Source organism: Pezoporus occidentalis, unplaced genomic scaffold (genome assembly GCF_034315485.1).
Source record: "Pezoporus occidentalis ecotype Australia unplaced genomic scaffold, CSIRO_AGI_Poc_V1 ctg21, whole genome shotgun sequence".
Taxonomy (NCBI): Eukaryota; Metazoa; Chordata; class Aves; order Psittaciformes; family Psittacidae; genus Pezoporus; species Pezoporus occidentalis.
In genome coordinates, this window is record NW_026913964.1 from 7,010,058 (window position 1) to 7,030,249 (window position 20,192).

A 20,192-nucleotide genomic window follows, 5' to 3' on the forward strand; every position below is an offset into this window, starting at 1 on the left:
TGTTACTCAAAGTTAATACTTTTTTTCATTTAAGAATAGGTCCTTCTTGTTTTAGTTACTGATAACTATGCACATTTTCTCAAAAAGGAGCCTATATCAAACTAAACTATGTGCATTTAACTCATTTATGAAATTTTTACACTACAAATTTGTAACATGTCGAGAGAAACATGATTTATATGGAAGACTGTGGTGTATTTAAACCACATTAGATACAGTTTATGTTCTTAGCCTGAACTCAAAGCTATTCAATTACTATTGTCTAAATGGTACCTTTAAAACTTTATTCCTGCTAGGTAGTTGAATAGAAGATTTCACATTGCAAAAAGCAATTTTACCATCATTAGCTAAAATAAGAGCGCCCTAGGAAGAAAGGATTATCATATATTAAATAAAAAATTCTCCAATTTACATCTCTAATCCCGTTAGGAAAGATTATTTCTATCTAACTTAATCAGCCAGAGGTCTTTATTGCCTGGAGTATTAATTGATTTACGTCTTCATTAAGGTCAGAAGTGCACATGGCTGACCAGAGGCAGCCTATTAGCGCGTTGTCAGTTATGCTTATTTACATTGACTGAACATAATGGTGGGTTATTTCACAGTTAGGTCAGGGGGTCACTGAATCTGCTGTGCACCCTGACCTGTTAAAGGGCAGCAGTCACTCAGATACCAAACTGCATTCGTAACAAAGATTTGGCTGATTGCATATTGACGCTATCCTCTCCAAGAAACATGCATATGTTCATATGGTGCAACTGTTAACATTAGCCTAAATACCTGTGGGTGAATGGTTGAAATCTCTTCGTTTGAAATTCCCTGCAATTTTTGTATTATGCCAGTTTTTAATCTAGCAAGTTTTAATAATACCGGCAGGAAAAGTTTCATAAAATTTCTATTATTGCTCTTGGTCTTTAATTAAAAAAAAAAAAATCAACTCAGTGCATATCTATAGGTATCCTATTACTTGTTTCTTTCTAAGTAGAAATAATTATAGCTTTTTCTTGCTGATTAGCAGCTTGTGTCCAGCTAAGTCTGTTTTGCTCAGTGTTTCTTTTCCTCCATTATACTTTCTGGGAGAGGAGATATATCCTCTCCGTAACTTACAATACTGTTTAAAAAAACTTTTTCATAGGATAGAACAGTTCAAAGTGGCACTAAGCGTTCTGACTTTTTGTTTCTGTGGTGCCATAGATGATTTCTTTCTGCTTTCCTGAAGTAAATGAAGCTTAAAAAAAAAAAAAAAGAAGTGATATAAAATAATAAATTGCTACTATAATGACTTCCCTCTATATTAGCTGTGATATAAATCTATATTATACTTAATTCCTGGAGACAGCTACATTTATGATAAGTAGTAATTCTCACATAAGAGCTTAGCATTTCTATCTGTTACAGATTGCATATTCTGAGGTTCTAATTGTCCACTGAAATCCCTTTATTATTTACAGTTATGCTAACTGAGCAAGACAGCTGCTAAACTATTATGTTAGCTTATTAAAACTCACCTTTCATTTAACTTGAAGTGGTATGAATGAAAACCAAAAGAGAAGGAATGTGGCATCACTTGAGACCCCATTTATAGACTACTTGCTGCTGTTGAGCTGTATTGGAAATAAACTGGTACAAGTGAGCATCTCGGCAGTACAAGTTTTTTTATTTTTGGTTTGTCAAATCTTTAATGAAATTTTAGCACTGGAAATACATGTATGGGCTGCAGTGCAAATTAAATCATCTGTGTAAGCTGAGACATCTAGTGTATAAATACATATCCATTATATTGTAGTTTTGTTTCTATGGTGTTTACTGGATATGCTGGTCCTGTAGACTTGATACACTGTGAATCTATAGCCTGAAAGATCTTCTGTTATCCTCGTTCTGTTATCCTCGTAGATGCGCAAGAAATATAAACTGTTGCAAGGTTCTAGCAGGGTTTTTCAGAATACTTTCATAACACAAGGACTGACACCATACATTGTGACATCTCCTGTTGTAAGATTTCAGTACTGTGAACAAGATATTATGATGTCTTCCCTGTTTTAAATGCTTTTACTTCACTAACAATTTTCTGCTTAATGTTTCAAATGTTCTAGAGACAGCCTCTCAAAATCTGCTAAAGCAGCGTTTGTATGGGTTTGCTGCTTTGTCCCTGCTGATTGTTTATTTATGCTGGCTTTTCATGACCAAGTCACTTGGAAAAAGAAAATGCATATCCCTCCTCCTTCCCTTATCCTAAGATACGTCTCCCCGAAATACAGTTACTGCGAACCTGTGGCTGTGTTTTGATCCTTTTCCCTTCCTTACCCATTGCAGCCACCCTTCCATAACATGGTGGCATGTTAGGAACACTGTTTTCTATTAATTATGTCTTAAGATACAAACAAGTATGTTAGGAACAGAGGGATTTTTTTAATTGTTTTTTAAAGTTTCCCACTGAATCTGAGCCAAAAGTGGTGCCAATTTTGCTCAAATCCTTCAGAGATTTTTTTTGACCTCACTTATGACCAGCGGGGCTAATTGTATCAGAACCATCCAGGATACTTTAAGAAAGTGCTATCTTGGTCCATATTTCAAAACACTGACAGATATTTTGTCGCTAATTAGTATTCATATTATGTCTCAAACAATCTGTTCAAGAACAGGAGAAGTGAACTAGTTGAACAGCTCTTCTGTCTACCTAATAATTAACATGGGTTATGCATGGAAAACCAGCAGCCCAGCAGGAGAAAAAGAAAGAAATATTGCCAGTGTGTTTTTTTTCTGTAGAGGCATAGACTACCTGTACTGAGTTTTTGGCTAATGCATATATTTCACTTTGCAGAGTTGAAAATGAATGGCTTGCTTTAAAAACAAACCTGTGCCCCTCTGAATCTTATCTTCCTGGATTTGTTTCTCATCTTGTCAGTATGCCACTTGGTAGCTGGCTGGACTCCCTTGTTCGATGGCACATATTTTAAAATAGCACCATAAAAAAAAAAAAAAAGACCATTTGTTCCTATAAACCGAAATATTACTTGCTTTTTTTTTTCCAGATTCAGGATTATATATATAGCATTATCAAAACAATATTTCAGATATTTTAAACAATTTAAATAATTGATGGGTGTCAGTTGCTATATTATGTTTCCTCTCTGCCTCCTCCCCCTCTTCAGCTGCTAATCATAGAACTTGTATGCCAAATTGCATAAGATACTCTTCCAATAGTTACATGTGTGAGTCTTTTGTGAGACACAGACAGTTCTGAGGACAGATTTGGAGTTGCATATGGGTCTGTCACATGGTTTGATTGCTATGTCTTCTAGGACACAGATTTCTTTTTTAATTATTCTTAATTCTGAGGAATTTTTACAGTTTACACAGTAAGTTCTGCAAAATTCTTCCGGAAGATTCTTTGCACAGTCCATTTTCCCCCTCTTTACTCCTAGCAAAATGCTTCCTGTGCTGACTTCAAAGCTGCTTACACCCACCTGACTTCCCACTTCTATTCTTAGTTTTCTTTTGATATTGAATTAAATTTACTGCTTCACTGATCAGAAAATGTACAGACTTTCTAGAGAAGTGCAGCGTAAGAAGATGAAAAGTTTTTATATTTACATTAAGATTTTATAATAAGTCTTTGAGATGCCTGAATAGTAAGAATAAATATTTCCTTCGCTGGCTGCTGCTAAAAAAAGTAGTTCTTCAGAGTGTTGCCAGGAAGACTTTGGAAAATCAGTCTGAACTAACTGCATTGCAGCTCAACTTAAAACATATATTGATGTTATCATCTGGTCACCCATTTAATTCCATTTTCAAAACGCTTTTAAACTCATTTACTAAAGACATTACAGATAGATGCATATAGTTTCTTATATGTACTGAACCAAAGATAGAGTGCATCATCACTCAGAAAACAAGAACATATTTAACCATGTTGGGGCATCACTGTGATCCAGCACCATAGGTGTCAGTAACATCAGATATTATTGTTTTGAGCCAACACATACATCCATGTATTAACTGCTAGTTTAGTTTATTGCAGTAATGTGTTTCTATTGTAGTTAAATCCCTATCAAAAAATATCTTTAGACTGGCATGTTTGCTCCATTTGTGACAAATGATGGCAAACAACAGTACTGGTGAAACCACCTCGAAAAGAGGAAAGTGTTTCCCTTGCCACCTTTACACTCCCAGAATATTATTTTCTTATTTTTATTTTCTTCTAGGTTGGAGATGTTCTCTACTCTGCTGGACAGATTGCTCTAGTACCTTGTACGATGCAACTTGTGAGTGGTGGCATAAGGACTGAGGCCATAGTTTCCCTCCGTCATGTTGAGAGAGTTCTTCAAGCTATGAGCCACAACACTGCTCTCCACCATGTCATCACAGCCACCTGCTATGTAACTGACAGCAAGCACATTCCTATTGCTCACTCTCTATGGCAGAAGAAATTAGGAGAATATAAAAAGGTAGATGTGATATCCATTTTCTTCTTTCTGGGTTGTCTTCTTTTTTTTCCCCTCTAACTCTTGTAGTATTATCAGAATTTTCTCAGTACATTTCAGAGAGGTTTAAGTAAAGCTGATACAATAATGTTTGATTGAGCTGTTATGTTCTAGCTCATAAGTGGTTGTGCACAACTGAGAAAGGAAATCGCTTAATAGAAAGTTATATTCATCACTAACTTTATCTTAATTTCCCAAAGCAGTATGTTAAAGAGCTCTCAAAGAGCAGTCAGTTCCTCCAACAGAAATGTGTTGAACTGTGTTTGAATTACCTCTGCCCCTGTATTTTTACATAATAAGAGCTGGGCATTTTACTTCAACTTTTTGTGAGTTCTTCTGTTGAGGTTTTTTTCCCCACACTTTCTTACAACCAGTATTGTCATGACAACTGCATTTAGCAGTTTACTGCTTATTATTGCTTATTATTCAGTTGAACTTTTAAGACTAGATTGAAGCATGGCTGTATATTGATTGACCCTAGATTATCTCTTAACAGGGTAATAATTTACACAGTGATTTGTAGTGATACCATAATAATTTCTATTATGTATGTACCAGTTTTCTTAAATAGCCATGGAACACTCTGCAAGCACTGAAAGGGTAATGGCCACAACTCTTGTAAATAAAAAATAACTTCCCCATAAATGAGTAAAAAGGAGTAGTAACTGCATAATTGCTGTATAATTTAACATAACTTAATTATTAGGGTTTCTCAGGGAAATACATGGCTTGGAAGCACAATGTAGCATATGTTAATACTGCCACAGAATAAGAAAAAATGCACCTGAAACTTGCTTTCCATTTGCCTTCACCTTCAGTCTCTGCACTAGGCACTTCTCTTCCTGAGAAAAGATGTATGCTTCACTTAGATGCTTGCACATTCCACCTTGATGTATTAATAAAGGACCATTTTAAATAGTGTTTATTAGTCCTCCAAGACCAATTGTGTTGAATCTGAATTCAATTTATATTTTTAAGTTCAATTCCTTTTTTGCTGTGTGACTGTTCAGTAATACATGCATGACTACAAAGCCTACATGCTTTCTCATTTGTAATTGCCATGATTTGAGGGAAGGTTGGTGGTGTTTGCCAGTTCTTTGAAACTGTTCCTTTTTCCAACATAAAATCTTTTTAGGTCTTAAGTAGTTACAGCCATGCTATATTGAGTCTTTTATTTCTTGCACTTACTGAGATGACAGTACTTTCTAAGGCAGTACTTTAAAGGCAGTACTTTCTAAGCTACATGAAAGATACTGAGGAGGTTGCTTGCTGTGGCTCTGTTACTAGTATCTGGCCCTGATCACCTTTTGATTATTCAAGGCATAGCTTAAAAAATGATTGCTACCTTGACATACATCTGTGAAGTTATCTGCCTAACAGTTCTCAGGAATGTTTAAGAAAAACATCCTAGAGGAGCATCAAGCAGTCCTAGAGGACAATCATTGATCTCCACTGTGCTTATTAGATCATATTCATTAATGACAGTATCAGAGCAAAAAAATATTAGCTGAAGTAATGTGTGCTGTAACACAATGTGAAAATGCTTTGGAAAAAAAATATCAGTGGCAATGAGATGTTATTAGCAGCCAGATGTTCCAATTTCTCTATAATTTTGTCAATAGGAGGTTCAGATAGAGGAATTGAATTTTTCCTTAGGCTGTACATACTCTTTCGATTAGTAAGGGTTTGTGTACACAGCAAAGCAGAGAAAACTAAACTGAAGGGTATTGTAGGAACTCAGATTTATCTAGACTGAAGGAGCCGAAGAAAGCATTTAAGTTCTGTAGGCTGATAAAGCTTCATTGTTACTAAGTAGTGCTTGTTGGAGAAATTAAAATACAGTTAAGGGAAGCAGAGGTTAAAATCAAAATAAAAACCAGGCTGCAGCTGTAGAAATCAAAATCTAGTTGAGGGAAGCAGTAGATAAAAAAGTTAAAAACTGAGGCTGCAGAAATAGCATGAAGACAATTATGGACCAAGTAATCAAAGCCAAAGCCTAGGAAACAATAATTGGAATTAACAAATACAAGTGCCAGCCATCAGCAGCTTTCCCCCACCCTATTGTTAAGTTACACACCTTCCACAGTTTCCTTGTGATTCCCAGGCATGCTTTGGGACATTTTGACACTTTGAGGTGATACATTTAGGGAGCTTCTCTAACATACCTAGTCAGAAGTAGTAACAATGGTGTGGTAAAACAGTTTCTGCCTAATCCAGTAGTTAGCAGTTAGAGCCTTTTTTTTCTTAAGCAGGAGAAAAAAAATCTTATAGCATTGCTAAAACTTTTTGGAAGAAGAACTGACAGTTTTCCAATTAAGTCTCATCTTGTGTTTTTTCTTTACTTCACATCTTTTAATGACAGTGTCATGTAATATGATGATTTTATAAGTGGTTTTGCTAACTCATTCAGCAGAGTAATCAATAGAAAAAATAAGCCAGATGGGTTGTAGTCCATTTGTATTGGGTGGGACAGATGGCATTATTGATAGATGGAAATATTCCAAATAATTATTGTATAATGATATAACAGTGACTGTGACTGAAAAATTTCATTAATTTACTTTGTGTACACACCCAATTATAAAATCATTATTGACACTGATTTCCATGCAGAACCATCCCTGCGGTACTCTGTTAGGGTATTTCAAGTGGTGGATTCTGTCTGTACAACAGATTCCACTAGCCTAACTGAGATGGTCAAGATCACGATTACTTTTTTTTTCCTTAGCTCTGAATGCCTGCTTTCTGCTTTCTTTTGTTATCCTCACCAATACAAAAAAAAGAAACATGCTGTACTGTCTCAAGATTTCAGGCATTCCAGCTTGTTTAACTGCTGTGTTTTATTCTTTTTACATCTTGCTAATCCTCAGCAAGATTTGTTATAGCTAGGCCAGTAAAATAAATCAATTTTCATAGACTGTGTAAGAGATACTGGTTTGGACTCTTGCTATTCAAATGTATATTTCATGGTAAAGTACTATAAATTCCATTTCTTGTGTTAAGAGCACATAACTTAGAGAAAAACTTGGAGGCCTTTTGCTGCTTGATAATACAGTTCTTGATAAATGTGACTGAATGATAAAAATGAGTTTCAGATCTTATTTTGATTTGATGGCATATACAAAACTCCAAGGCAGATTTTCCAGAACTATCTGAAATGTTTTCTCTGATTTCTTTGTTATAAAGAAATATAATTTCTCTTTCTATAGGGAAATATTTTAGTACATTTAGTACACAATGTGCAGTTGCTGACACAAAGTTTACGGATGACTGCATTTGAAAATGAACCCAAAATAATGGTGAAAGGAGATCTTGAAACCATGAAAACAGGATATTTTGTTAAGATTAGAAGACAGAGTTGTATAGAAAGATAATATTTAATGTAATTTGATAGATGGACCACTCGGTGGATAAAGAAATGGCTGGATGGCCGCACACAAAGAGTTGTGGTCAATGGCTCAATGTCCAACTGGAGATCAGTAATGAGTGATGTCCCTCAGGGACTGGTGCTGGGACCAGTCTTGTTCAACATCTTTGTCGCTGACATGGACAGTGGGATTGAGTGCGCCCTCAGCAAGTTTGCTGATGACACCAAGCTGTGTGGTTTGGTTGATAAGCTGGAGGGAAGGAATGCCATCCAGAGGGACACGCTTGTGAAGTGGGCTGATGCCAACCCCATGAATTTCAGCCAAGCCAAATGCAAGGTCCTACACCTGGGTTGGTACAATCCCAGGCACAGTTACAGGTTGGGCAGAGAAGAGATTCAGAGCAGCCCTGTGGAGAAGGACTTGGGAGTGTTGGTCGATGAGAAAATGAACATGAGCTGGCTTCAGTGTGTGCTCACAGCCCAGAAAGCCCCCGGAAAGGGCTGCATCAAAAGCAGCATGACCAGCAGGTTGAAGGAGGTTATCCTGCCCCTCTACTCTGCTCTCCTGAGACCTCGCTTGGAGTATTGTGTGCAGTTCTGGTGTCCTCAGCATAAGAAGGACATGGAACTGTTGGAACAAGTCCAGAGGAGGGCCACGAGGATGATCAGGGGACTGGAGCACCTCCTGTATGAAGAGAGGCTGAGAAAGTTGGGGCTGTTCAGCCTGGAGAAGAGAAGGCTGCGTGGAGACCTCATAGCAGCCTTCCAGTATCTGAAGGGGGCCTATAAGGATGCTGGGGAGGGACTCTTCATTAGGGACTGCAGTGATAGGACAAGGGAGAATGGGTTAAAACTTAAACAGGGGAAGTTTAGATTGGATATAAGGAAGAAGTTCTTTACTGTAAGGGTGGTGAGGCACTGGAATGGGTTGCCCAGGGAAGTTGTGAATGCTCCATCCCTGGTGGTGTTCTAGGCCAGGTTGGACAGAGCCTTGGGTGACATGGTTTAGTGTGTGCTGCCCCTGCCCATGGCAGGGGGTTTGGAACTAGATGATCTTAAGGTCCTTTCCAACCCTAACTGTTCTATGATTCTAATTCCAAGAGGCAGTAATTGCTCTAAGGCCATTAGCTTATGTCTTTTGCTTTAGCAATTCATTCTATACATAATATATTTTTCTTCAGATGAAGATATTGTAGATAATTCCACCCTGAGTTATTCTATTAGGCAGCTGCCACTGCATTTTCCATCCTCAATAGTGAAAAATCTACCTGGTGAAGTACTTCCCGTGACATGAAAAAGTATCTCTTTGTTGGCTTTTACAACACAAAGTGCATTTGGACATCAGCTGCCTGGTCTCTCCCTCCAATAAATTCCTGAGAAAATGTACTACAAACTTTAAATGTTCTCCAGCCCGCTTTCTTCTGACAGAAGCTTTCTTTTTTTATAGTAAGCATTCAGGATAAGTGGCTGTGATCCCGTGACTGTTTCAAATCCAGCAAAGACCACTACAGTTGACTTTCTGTCAGGAATGCCAGTCAGGTTGTTGACAATGTGTGTCTTAATAGCATGTAATGCGGACGTGATGGAAAAAAGATTCTCAATGTTTTATCTGATATATATTGCGAATGGGTTTCTTGCTTATTTCAGCACTTCGATAAGTTGATGCCAACTTAAAGTACCTAAATTTAAACCTTTTGTGCCAGATTTGCAAACTATTTAGATGTCAAAAATGTAAAAGAGTTTGGACTAGTTTGGGTTTTTTTTTTTAAATACCAAAAAGCAGTCATTTAGGGGCACTGGGCCCATTCTAGGGAGCCCCCACATCATACCTCCTTCAACACCCCTGTAAATACTATTGGTATTACCCTGTGTCTTTCCACTTTGTCTACCAAATAATGCACAGGTCCCAAGTTATAAACAAGTTAAATCCTGAACCAAAAGCTGTCTAGCTACATGCAGTGGTTTTCTGGAGTAATTATTCTGTTTTCATGGGAGTCATTTAGAATGGTGTGATGTATCTATAACACAGCAGTCTGTTGTGTTGTTCAGAAACACCTATAGTATTTGAAGTTTATAGTGTCATGAATTTAAATAAAATTCATGCATTCTCTGATGCTTTATCCCAATTAGAGCAGAAGTAGCTTATGCTCAGATACTGGAAGTTGAAGGTTTTTCTTGCTGCAAAGGATTGGACAGAGGTTTAAGATCCTCTTTACCTATGGAGAAAATTACATTAAACTTAAAAGGACTATAAACCCCCCAGGTTTCTGTGAGAAAATGTGTACCTTTTCACCATCCTGAACAGGGTATTGTAAGTCCATAATATTCAGGTACACGCTTTTTGCATATTTTAATTTATGTTTTGGTGAATATCTATGTTTAATGCAATTGGATAGATTTCCAAATAGTACTGAAAATTATGTGTCCTATGGAAAATAGTACAGGTAATACTAATTCAGTTGGTCTCCCTTTTTTGCCAGTTTCTTGAACAGAACAGTTAAAATGTGAGGGGTAGAAGTAAATTAATATTATAAAGATATAAATGATAAATTAGAATCCTGATACATTTACGTAGCAGTAAAACCTCACATAAGTTAATTAATTTAATTGGTAATATTACCAGAAGAATACTATATATATTTTACAAACATTGCCACCAGGCAGTACCCGTGTCTATCAAAAATTCAGTAAAAAAGTACCTGTGTCTGTTTCCATTTTTTGGTCTCATCAGGTTTATAGCATTTATTTTGCTACTAGATGCTATTTTGAACATTCCACAGTTTGATATATTAAACCAGGCTTCTTTTATGGCCTATGTTAAAAGCATGCAGTGCATTGAAATAGCACAGGGGTAGTGGGTCTTTCATCTTGTGTAGAGTGTATTTCATTTCCCCTGTGTTCAGATTAAACAAAGCTTTTGTATTCGTTTGAAGCAACTGTAATGAGAATCTTTAACATAGGTCAAATGCAGATAGTGGAACTCCAGAGGTCCTTGAAAATAGTCTGCCTTTTGACACTTGGCCATGATGGGAGGTGAAAGATTTGCCACTTTGATTTTTTTTTTTCAAGGAAGATTATGACATTTGATTTGTAACAGTGGAGCCTTAATGAATTTTACAAAGGAATAAAGTCAACAAAAAGAACAATGAAGCCATCTACGGGATTTTAACTAAAGGCATTATTAGAAATTGAATATGTATGTATACATGAAAAATCATATGATTGCATAATGTAGATCGCATACAAGAATTTAACTTGTCGAAAGTAAACATAAAATATGAACAATAGAAACTGAGAAAAGAGAGCAGTTCTTGTGTGAATGTTTTTGTAGATACAGATACAGTCAAATCTTCAGCTGGTATAAGTCAGCAAAACTGATTTGCACTAGCTTATTTGCCATTTGCAGGTAATATATACATGCATTTGAATGTTGTTTTTCAGTTAGACACAGTGAAGAAAAGCATGTCAAGTTATTCAGGGTGGTAAACAACCTAGTTCATCCAGGCTGACTGATTTTCCCCTGCAGCAGTTCCCTTATAAGAGTTTTTTTGAGTGATTCTTCATCTCCTTTGCTGAAAATATTTCTGTTTTGAAACTGTCACTTCTGTGCTAAGCAAGAGGGCATATACGCATCCACAGTTTGCTTAGGACAGAATCTCTGGTCAAAAGTCTCATGTGTGATGACTGTGAAAGCCATTAACAGGATTTGAACCCTGGGGTGAGTACCTGCTTTTAGTGCCTCTTAATGGAGTGGAGAATGCCATTTTGTTTGAAAAGTGCTAGAAGTCCTACTTTCACTCAGGAAACTTCCATATTAAAATGTAGGCCTAATTACTTTAAATCCCCACAATGAAGGAAGGAATTTCAGGAAAATCTTCGGCTTCAAAGCCTTTTTGTTCTCCTTTGGGTAAGTTAATACTGCAGATCAGGACTGAAAGAAGACCTAGATTACCACTCCAACCTAGATAGATGGCTTTATTAACAACTGATCCTTCCTAAAACTGTTGCGGGCTAATCTCTTTTAGGCACTGTAAATGTTCCTTCCAAGTCAATGCCTCCAACAAGTAGTTTGATTATTAAGTACTAAGTAGCTATTGTAGATCTTGGTCTTTTACAGGGAGGGTATTTTAACCTGTTTCCTCAGAATGTGCTCAGTAAAAATCAGAAAACTCCAATCTCAGAAATGAGTCAAACTTCTGCACTGAAATTCTCCCCCTAAGCCTGTGGGCAGTACCCTCTTTTGTCATGGTTATGCAGGAAGGAAACTCAGCTACTGAATAGGCCTGGCGTTAACTTTCTTCATAGCGCTGTTTACGGTGCTGTTTCGGATTTGTGGCTAGAGCAGTGTTGCTAACAGGCTAATGTTACACAGTTTCGAGGCTTTCTCTTTTTCCCACTCAGTACCCCCAGCAGGCAGACTGGGGATGGGCAAGAGGCAGCCAAATGGGTATTCCATACCATATAACATCATGTGCAGCAATAAGATTTTCTTCACTATATGGGTGGTGAGACACTGCAACATGTTGTCCAGAGAAGCTGTGGCTGCCCCATCCCTGGCAGTGTTCAAGGCCAAGTTGGACGGGGCTTTGGCCAACCTGCTCTAGTGGAAGGGTGTCCCTGCCCATGGCAGGAGGGTCAGAACTAGATGATCTTTAAGATCCCTTCCAAACCAAGGCACACTGATTCTATAAAAAAATGGGGAGTTTCATCTTCTTGGGTGGCTATTCCCCAGAGGCTGGCTGTGTATTGTTCTGCTGGTCAGACGTGGTGAATGATTGCCTTTGCATCATTGGTTTTATTCTCTTCACTTACTAAACTATCTTTGTCTTGACCCAAGAGTTCTCTCATTTTTACTTTTCCTGTTGTCTCTTCTGTCCTGCTGTGGTTGGGGGGTGAGTGAGCGGACATGTGAGTACTTAGCTTTTGGCTGGGGTCAACATCAACACCACTGATAGATTTTGCAAATTACCACTGAAGGGAAATTCCACAATTAAATAGGAAAATTCATACCTGTTCTTCTCCCTCAAGCTCCAGTCAAGATTAGAGGTGAAAATAACACTTTTACCTTTTGAAATGGTGCAAGAATGTTACCTCTACTTAGATACAGTTACAATCTTCCACCACCAAAAACTTGACGCAAAAAAGAAAAACAAAACTCAGGCAAATATCTGCTTTCTTCCAGTGGAATTACTTCTTCACTAGTGTATATAGTACAATCCACGGGATCCTACTAAATTTCAGTACTTGATTAACCTCATCTCTCATTCTATGTACTGGTCATGTTAACAATTTCATTTCCTCTTCCTCCTCTTCTCTGAAGGATATCACATGTGGGCTTCAAAATTAGTAATAGGTTTTCAATTTCCTCACTCATAAAAATTAAAGTAAACCAAAAATTCTTTATCCTTTCCTGTACACCACTTTCAAAAAGTATGCAAGACAGCTTGAAACTGAGTGAGCATTATTTTGAAACCCCTTTAAGTTTTTTACATAACGAAACTGAGCAGTGCTAACTGGTCAGTACCCAGTAACATGCATGCCAGCTCTGCACTGAATAATCACTTTCAGCTTCCTCTCTGTACCTGTTCCGCTTCATGGATGAAAAATAAAAATGCTTCCAGCTGATATGATACATGTGTATAGTTCTCATCAATCCTGTAGTTGTAACACAGCGAACACAGCTTGTAAAGCTTGAAATCTAACTTTGATTTTCTTTTGGACATTATTCAGTGTTAATATTATGCAGGTCTTTATGTATTTCACAGGCCCGTTTGTGAAAACAAACATCTTGGCCATCTCCTGTAGTTGACAAAGTAGTTACTTCTGCATCTATCTCAATGAGGAAGTGGAAAAAAAAAAGAGGAAAATGTAACTGTTAAATGATGAAAATACTAATTGCCAATCATTTCTAATCAAGTCAGTAATTCTGGTTAAGTTTTGTCATAATTTGTCAAATTAATGTTTGTGTGGAGTTGTAGGTATCTGCTTAGTAATGCACAGTCTTTGTGCGTGTTCTGCAGAACTAGATGGAGGAAATGTATAGGTATACAGATATTTTTCTTTCCCTTCCTCCTCATACCCACGTTTATGCATACAGGTAAATATACATTGCATACATATCCTTGAATACATACTTGTATTCTTTTGTTACTATAACAACTTTTAACAAGTACGTGTATTAATACATTTCACTTCAAGGTCATTTATTGAAAACATTCCATTCCAATCTTCTGTATATGGACTCACCTGCGTTCAGAAACATAAGAGCTAAGATCCTGTTATATGTTTTAGTACTATCTGAGAGATGTATCAGGTTTGCTTTCCATATATTTCATTCTGAGTGCTAATAACAGTTACACGTTTAACTCAAACTTGAATTATAATTCAAGGTTATTGTGAACTTCCTCTTGTGAGTGGCTGTAATGGTTCTGGCTGGGATAGAGTTAATTTTCTTCATAGCAGCCCTTGTAGTGCTGTGTTCTGGATTTTTGACTAACACCCTGTTGATACCAGACCACTGTTGGCTGTTGCTAAACAGTGCCTGCACAGCATCAAGCCTTTCTCTTTTTCCAAACTTGCCCACACCAAGCAAGCAGGCTGAGGCTCAGCAAGAAGCTGTGATGAGACACATCTTGAGACAGCTGACGTGAATGGACCAAAGAGATCTTGTATACCATATAAACTCATGCTTGACAATAAGAACTGGAGCAGGGGTGAATTTTTTACAAAGTAGCCATTCTTCTGAGACTGCTGGTGGGACATGGTGAGTGAGTACCGTCTGGGTTTTTTTCCTCTTTCTTTCTGTTATTAAACTGTCTTTATCTCTACTTGTGTTTTTTTCTCAGTTTTACCCTCCCACATCTCTCCGCATCCCACTGCAGGTAACATGATCAAGGGACTCAGCAGGGGCTTACCTGTCAGCCAGGCAACCCACCAGAGCGGGCTCTAAGAAATTGCATCACTTCGGTTTGACTGCTGTAACACTGAACTGATGAAAAGCCTGTCCTGCAAAATCCAAGTTCTGAACTGTATCTAGGACATTATGACTGGTATAAATGGCTTGACTTAAGATAAAGGGCATGTGCAGTCCTAATAGTCCTGCTGTATTCCTGAGATATATATATATTCCTGATCTACATAACTGATATTGCTTTGCAGTCATACCATATTAAGCAATGAAAGTAACTGCTGAAAACAAACATTCGCCCCCAAAATACTCCTGTACATAAAATGAAGGAATTTAAATGTTTGTATTTTTCACTAAAAAGCTTTGTTTACTAAGAAGTAATAATTTTTTTTTTAATTGCACATCTATGCATCATATGACTAACAAAGGCAGGTGTCTCAGTGGGGCAGAGCCTGGCAGTTAATAGATGTTTAATAGTGCCACCAGAATTTTTAGATTGTTCTACTTCTGCCTCCAGCAGCTTCACAATTTTCTTCATTGCATACTGCAAAATTTAACTCCAGGTTTAGCAACAGCAGCTAACATTGCTGTATGTGTATGGGTGAGCAGGTGGTCATAGTTAGGATATGTGATGTAAAAGCTGACATTTGGTTTGAAAATCAGTTCCAGAGATGAAGGTCAAAGTTCAGAAGGACATAGACTTTCAAAGAAAACATCTTTGCAATCAGTATCCAAAACTTAAATTCTAAATTGTAAAATTGGTTAGCCTTAATGCCTACATAGTAGATTTTGACCATTAACTTTTCTCGTTTTCTGTCCCATTTGGGTACACACTCTCAAATCGTTTTCAAGTGGAATCTTTCCATCTTGAACATCCTTAATTTAGTTCAACTCTCTTTCCTAAGTGCTTATTTTTGACACTATATATGAAGAATAAAACCCTCAGAGTGACAGTCTATGATCATGTTTCATGTGTCAGACTTCATTTGCTTTCAGTTTATATTGCTATCAATTTACGACTTTGTTCCTTAAATAGTTATCTTTTTTCCACATTGTAACAGATATATTGAATGATATACGTTTGAGAGGTATTTCAAGGAATCATAACTTCAGTCATTAACTGGTTATCTCTTGGCTCAGGAACCTTTAGGTTGTTTGAACGGAAGTTAATATTTTTAAAGCAAATAAAACAGCTTTTCAATATGTGATTATTTTCTTGTCAATTTTACATTTCAGTGCCCTTTTAAGCTTCTAGCATACAGTGCTTGAATTTACATTTAGCTCTGCAGGAAGTGCTTTAAATATTATTATTACTATGAAGGAAGAAATCAAAAATCCAAGTGAATTTTTAGTACAATAGTGAGGTATAGGAAGGTGCAATTGCAGTAACAGCAGCCTGCATTATTGTATAGAACTATCTCACAGCTTGACAGAAAGTCCCTGCTGGGGAGGAAATGTAGGGGAACTGTCAGAATTATGCTACATCTGCTCCCTACTGCTAATAAGCTTTAACCTGTTTCATTTTTATTATGCTTACTGTTTAGATATTTTGCTTCCGAAATTATATCTGTAACTATGAGGACACATAAAAGGGAGCACAACAGGTAGGGCTGTTTAAAGATTTAAAACTATCAGCAAGGGATATTAAAGACCATAATGAGTAAGATGGTTGCCTTCTCAGTGTGAGGTTTTAGAGCTCAGGCACTGCAGCACTGGTAGAAAGACTGAGTGTAAGTAGTGGGTAAAACAGATTTCATAGCTTGAGTAGCTTGTACAGCCAGAAGGCACCATTAGATCATTTAGTCTGACCTGTATATCACAGACCATTGCATTTCACCCAGAAACTCCTATTTTGAACCCTGTGAGTATACTCGACTAAAATATATCAGACGCTAAGAGTTTAAAATACTTTATGCCACAGGATGAGAACCAAGAGGCTGAGCTTCCCATGCACTAGGAAGGGTGTTTTATCAGGTTGATAAATGCAGATGGTAGCATGACTAATTCTGCAGAATATACCAAGCAAAAGGCTTGTATGCACTTAACATAAGTAAAAATCCTTTCCTGACCCCCTTTGACTTAGGGGGAAAAAAAAATACAGATCTTCACATTATATCAGAGCGCTTGCTTACTGAAACACTGTGGTGAAGCCAGAAACAGTACCTTCAGAAAAAAACAAAAACAAACAAAAAAAACCCAAACAAACAAAAAGCCCCCACAACCACAATAAACAAAAGTTAAATTTAATCCGGCTCATTATGTATCAGTGGGAGTAATTAAGGGCTTGGTAAGAGCAAAAATCTCCTTCAAGAGGTCATGTCCATTTTTAAAACTAATACTTACTGTCTAATTGTGAATTTCAAGCATTATGCCTCGGACAGCCATGCTGGCAGTCCTATGCGTCTCAGATTCCCAGTCCAGGCACATCCATTGCAGTCCTTTGAACATACTTTCCTCTGAATAATCAGTGCTATAGCTGAGTTTTATAACCATCTAAAATTGTGGGAAAGTTGTATATTTTGCATTTGATATCATCATGATTCCCTGATTACCCAATATTTAAAAATCTTTCTTTTGCTTTGATGGTGGCATAATTGTCACATACAATTATGAAATGTATTTTGAAAAGAGATGAAATTCAGTGGGTAGTTGAAACCTCTTTAAGTCTATGGGGCTATCGAGACTGTGCTTTTAGATAACAGGATAGAAAAAGACTGTGATACTTACCTGGGAAAGCAAAAACTGAAGTCTCAGCCTTTCAATAGGAGATTCTTCTCCATGACAGGGCATGCAAAAATCTGTCTCTTCAGCAGCCAGTTTGCATTTTCTGTTTTTCTTTCAATTTATTCTCACAAGTAATCATTTAAGATTACTTTTCAAGCAGACTTCCAGGTTCATAAGTCCAGAAAGAACAGGTGTTAGCCTAGTTATTACAAACTTTGTATACAGTATTCATGCTTTCAATTGTTTATTTGTTCTAGAGACTCCTTCAAAGCTGACTGTGTCTTCATGGAAATGTTATACTGATTGCTCTTATTTTGATCATGTCACAGAGCCTCTCAGTTTCTGAAATTAAATGATGAAGACACAGTGATCCAACAACAGAAAAGAGAAACAAAGTTAACAAGAAAATTTTATCCTTATGTACTAAATATAACCAAAAGAGAGCTTGTAAGGTTATGTCTTCAATTTCAAACTGCGCCCTTTTGTCTATCACACAGAAGTGAGGAAAATTTAGACCACTTCTTTTCTCTGTCGATGATCATGGTAAAAGACAGAATAACAAGTTGCTAAGTTATTCTGTTCGAGTCATATAAGCTGTAGATCATACAGTTATTGATCTGATTTCTTATGAAGTCTATTTTAATGAGTTTCTGTATTTGCTTATTTTTTTATATAATGCTTACACATACTTATAGTAGTACTTTTCGGAGATCATTTTTTTCATGAAAGTTTTGGTTCTGCAAATACTTAAGCATATCCTTTATGCACCAAAAATTCTGTCTCAACTTATAGAATCATTATATAGATTTATTGTGGGATTTGGGCCCTAAGAGTGATGTTAGTTAAATTTTACGGTAGTCTGTTCTGACATACTTGGTTGAACACCATAAAATTTTAGCCCATCACCTTAACAAATCCTAGTAATAGCCAGCAATATATTGTATGGATTGCAGCTTTCCTATGCTCTCACTAATTTAACTTCGAGGTGTGCTCATTTTATTCACCTGCAGAATGCCTGTGTGGAAAAACTTAAGTTGTTGTGTTTGGCATGATAAATGCTGATCATTTCATGATCATGATCATAATTGCTAATTTTTCACAATTACTGTGAAGACTTAATTTGGATTTTTTTTTTCCCCAATGCCATCATGTGGAAGAGTATGGTATTAAGATCATGGTATTAAGAGATAACATTAATTTGAAATCCATTCAAAACAAAAAAAAATGATCAAAATTATCCTTTGAAATAGTCCTGCCTCTAAATTTCTGTAGCCACATTTATTCCCCTTTATCTACTTTCCCTTTTTCAAGTTTCAGTTTTTTAAAGATACATAGAGACTGCACAAAAAAAGAAATTATTTTGCAAAATGTGCTATCAGATGCTGACACACAAAAAAATAAAGGAACAGCCTTGTTTTCTGTAAAGTTTCCCTGGTTCAGTAACACCGAGTAAGTACAGGCTCAGTTTTCTATTTGACATTGTAATAAAATAATTTCTACATGACACAGTGATAACTGAACTACCATCAACTTTGTCCAACATGTTGAGGAGTAAAGGATAAAATTTCTGAGGTACTTGGGTTTTTTTATAATAACAGTATCTATTCCATGATAAATATTTAGGTTTATAAGACCTCATTTTTAGCCTGCCAGTCTTGTGTTAATGTATTTTTGGCATTCAGCAAACAATCTGTTTTATTTCAGGAAGGAATACTAAATGTCAGACTTTCTTATTTTTATAAGCTTTGTAAAAAGAATATTCTTAACAATTTTACTGTTATACAACACTGGTATTCATTCTTTGAATTCAGGCATGTTATACTAGGAATGCATGTGGCCTATTTATTAGACAAACTAGGATGTTGAAAAGGATTGCTTCTATCCTACTTTCTTCAGGAAGTGACATTTTTATTCTTATGTGGTTTTCCTAGTGGAATCCTTACTTTTTAAAGTCATAAACCTATTGTGAGAGACTCTAGCAACGCTTAAACTGGATCTCAGGAGTTTGATGCACTCTGTTTAATGCAGGCAGTGTAAAAGAAATTTTATATGTATTATTTAAAGGCACATTAATCTTGCCGCTATAATGGTGTAATAATGCATACCATATAAGGTCTTCATAAACTCAGCTTCTAAAAGTAACATCACAGGATCTTTCTTTTTGTTCTCTAAGTCAATTCTTTGTAGAGATAGCAATTATGCATTCATCTCTCTCTCTTATAGCCTGATTCCATATTCAGCTCTGAGGTAGGTAGACCTTAGTCCTTACTCACACAATAAAAAGAGTATTTCTCATATTTCTCATTTGGAGCAAATGGAGAATGGTCAAAATAAACAAATGTGTATAATAAAAGTTAATAGCTGAAATGTGTACCTTTTTCAGTTAAATTAAGTAAAACAGTTAAATGCTTGTGCAATGGATTGAGAATAGGTTTCTCCTATACTTATTATTCCTGTGTTTTCATTGGAATTTTAATAGGTCTGCCTTTTATTTTTTTTTTCCTTTCTCAAGTGAATCTCTTTACTAAGATGTACAAAATGCAAGGACTTGGTAATACTATGAACCAGTGTGGTAACTCCTTGTATCTGAGCAAAGCTCAGAAAAGCATTATGCACACAGCAGTTTGGATTTTACTTTAATGTAGAGATACAAGGTAATTAGAAGTTTAAAAACCAATTGTCCACCTCTGATGTTAACCTTCCTTCTTGT

At 36.6% G+C, this 20,192-nt stretch overlaps 1 protein-coding gene across 2 annotated transcripts in view; it reads left to right on the forward strand.

The window, feature by feature from the left end:
* The window catches only part of DPH6 (diphthamine biosynthesis 6), a 213,238-nt gene that overhangs the window by 144,683 nt on the left and 48,363 nt on the right, over window positions 1-20,192 (forward strand). Inside the window, exon 13 of one of the 2 annotated variants that reach the window (XM_062619374.1) lies at window positions 4,206-4,448. The exons of the other annotated variant lie outside the window; for it this stretch is intronic. Within the exon in view, the coding sequence (XP_062475358.1) occupies window positions 4,206-4,448 (243 nt within the window). The remainder of the gene's footprint in view (window positions 1-4,205; window positions 4,449-20,192) is intronic. 2 annotated transcript variants of the gene reach the window in all.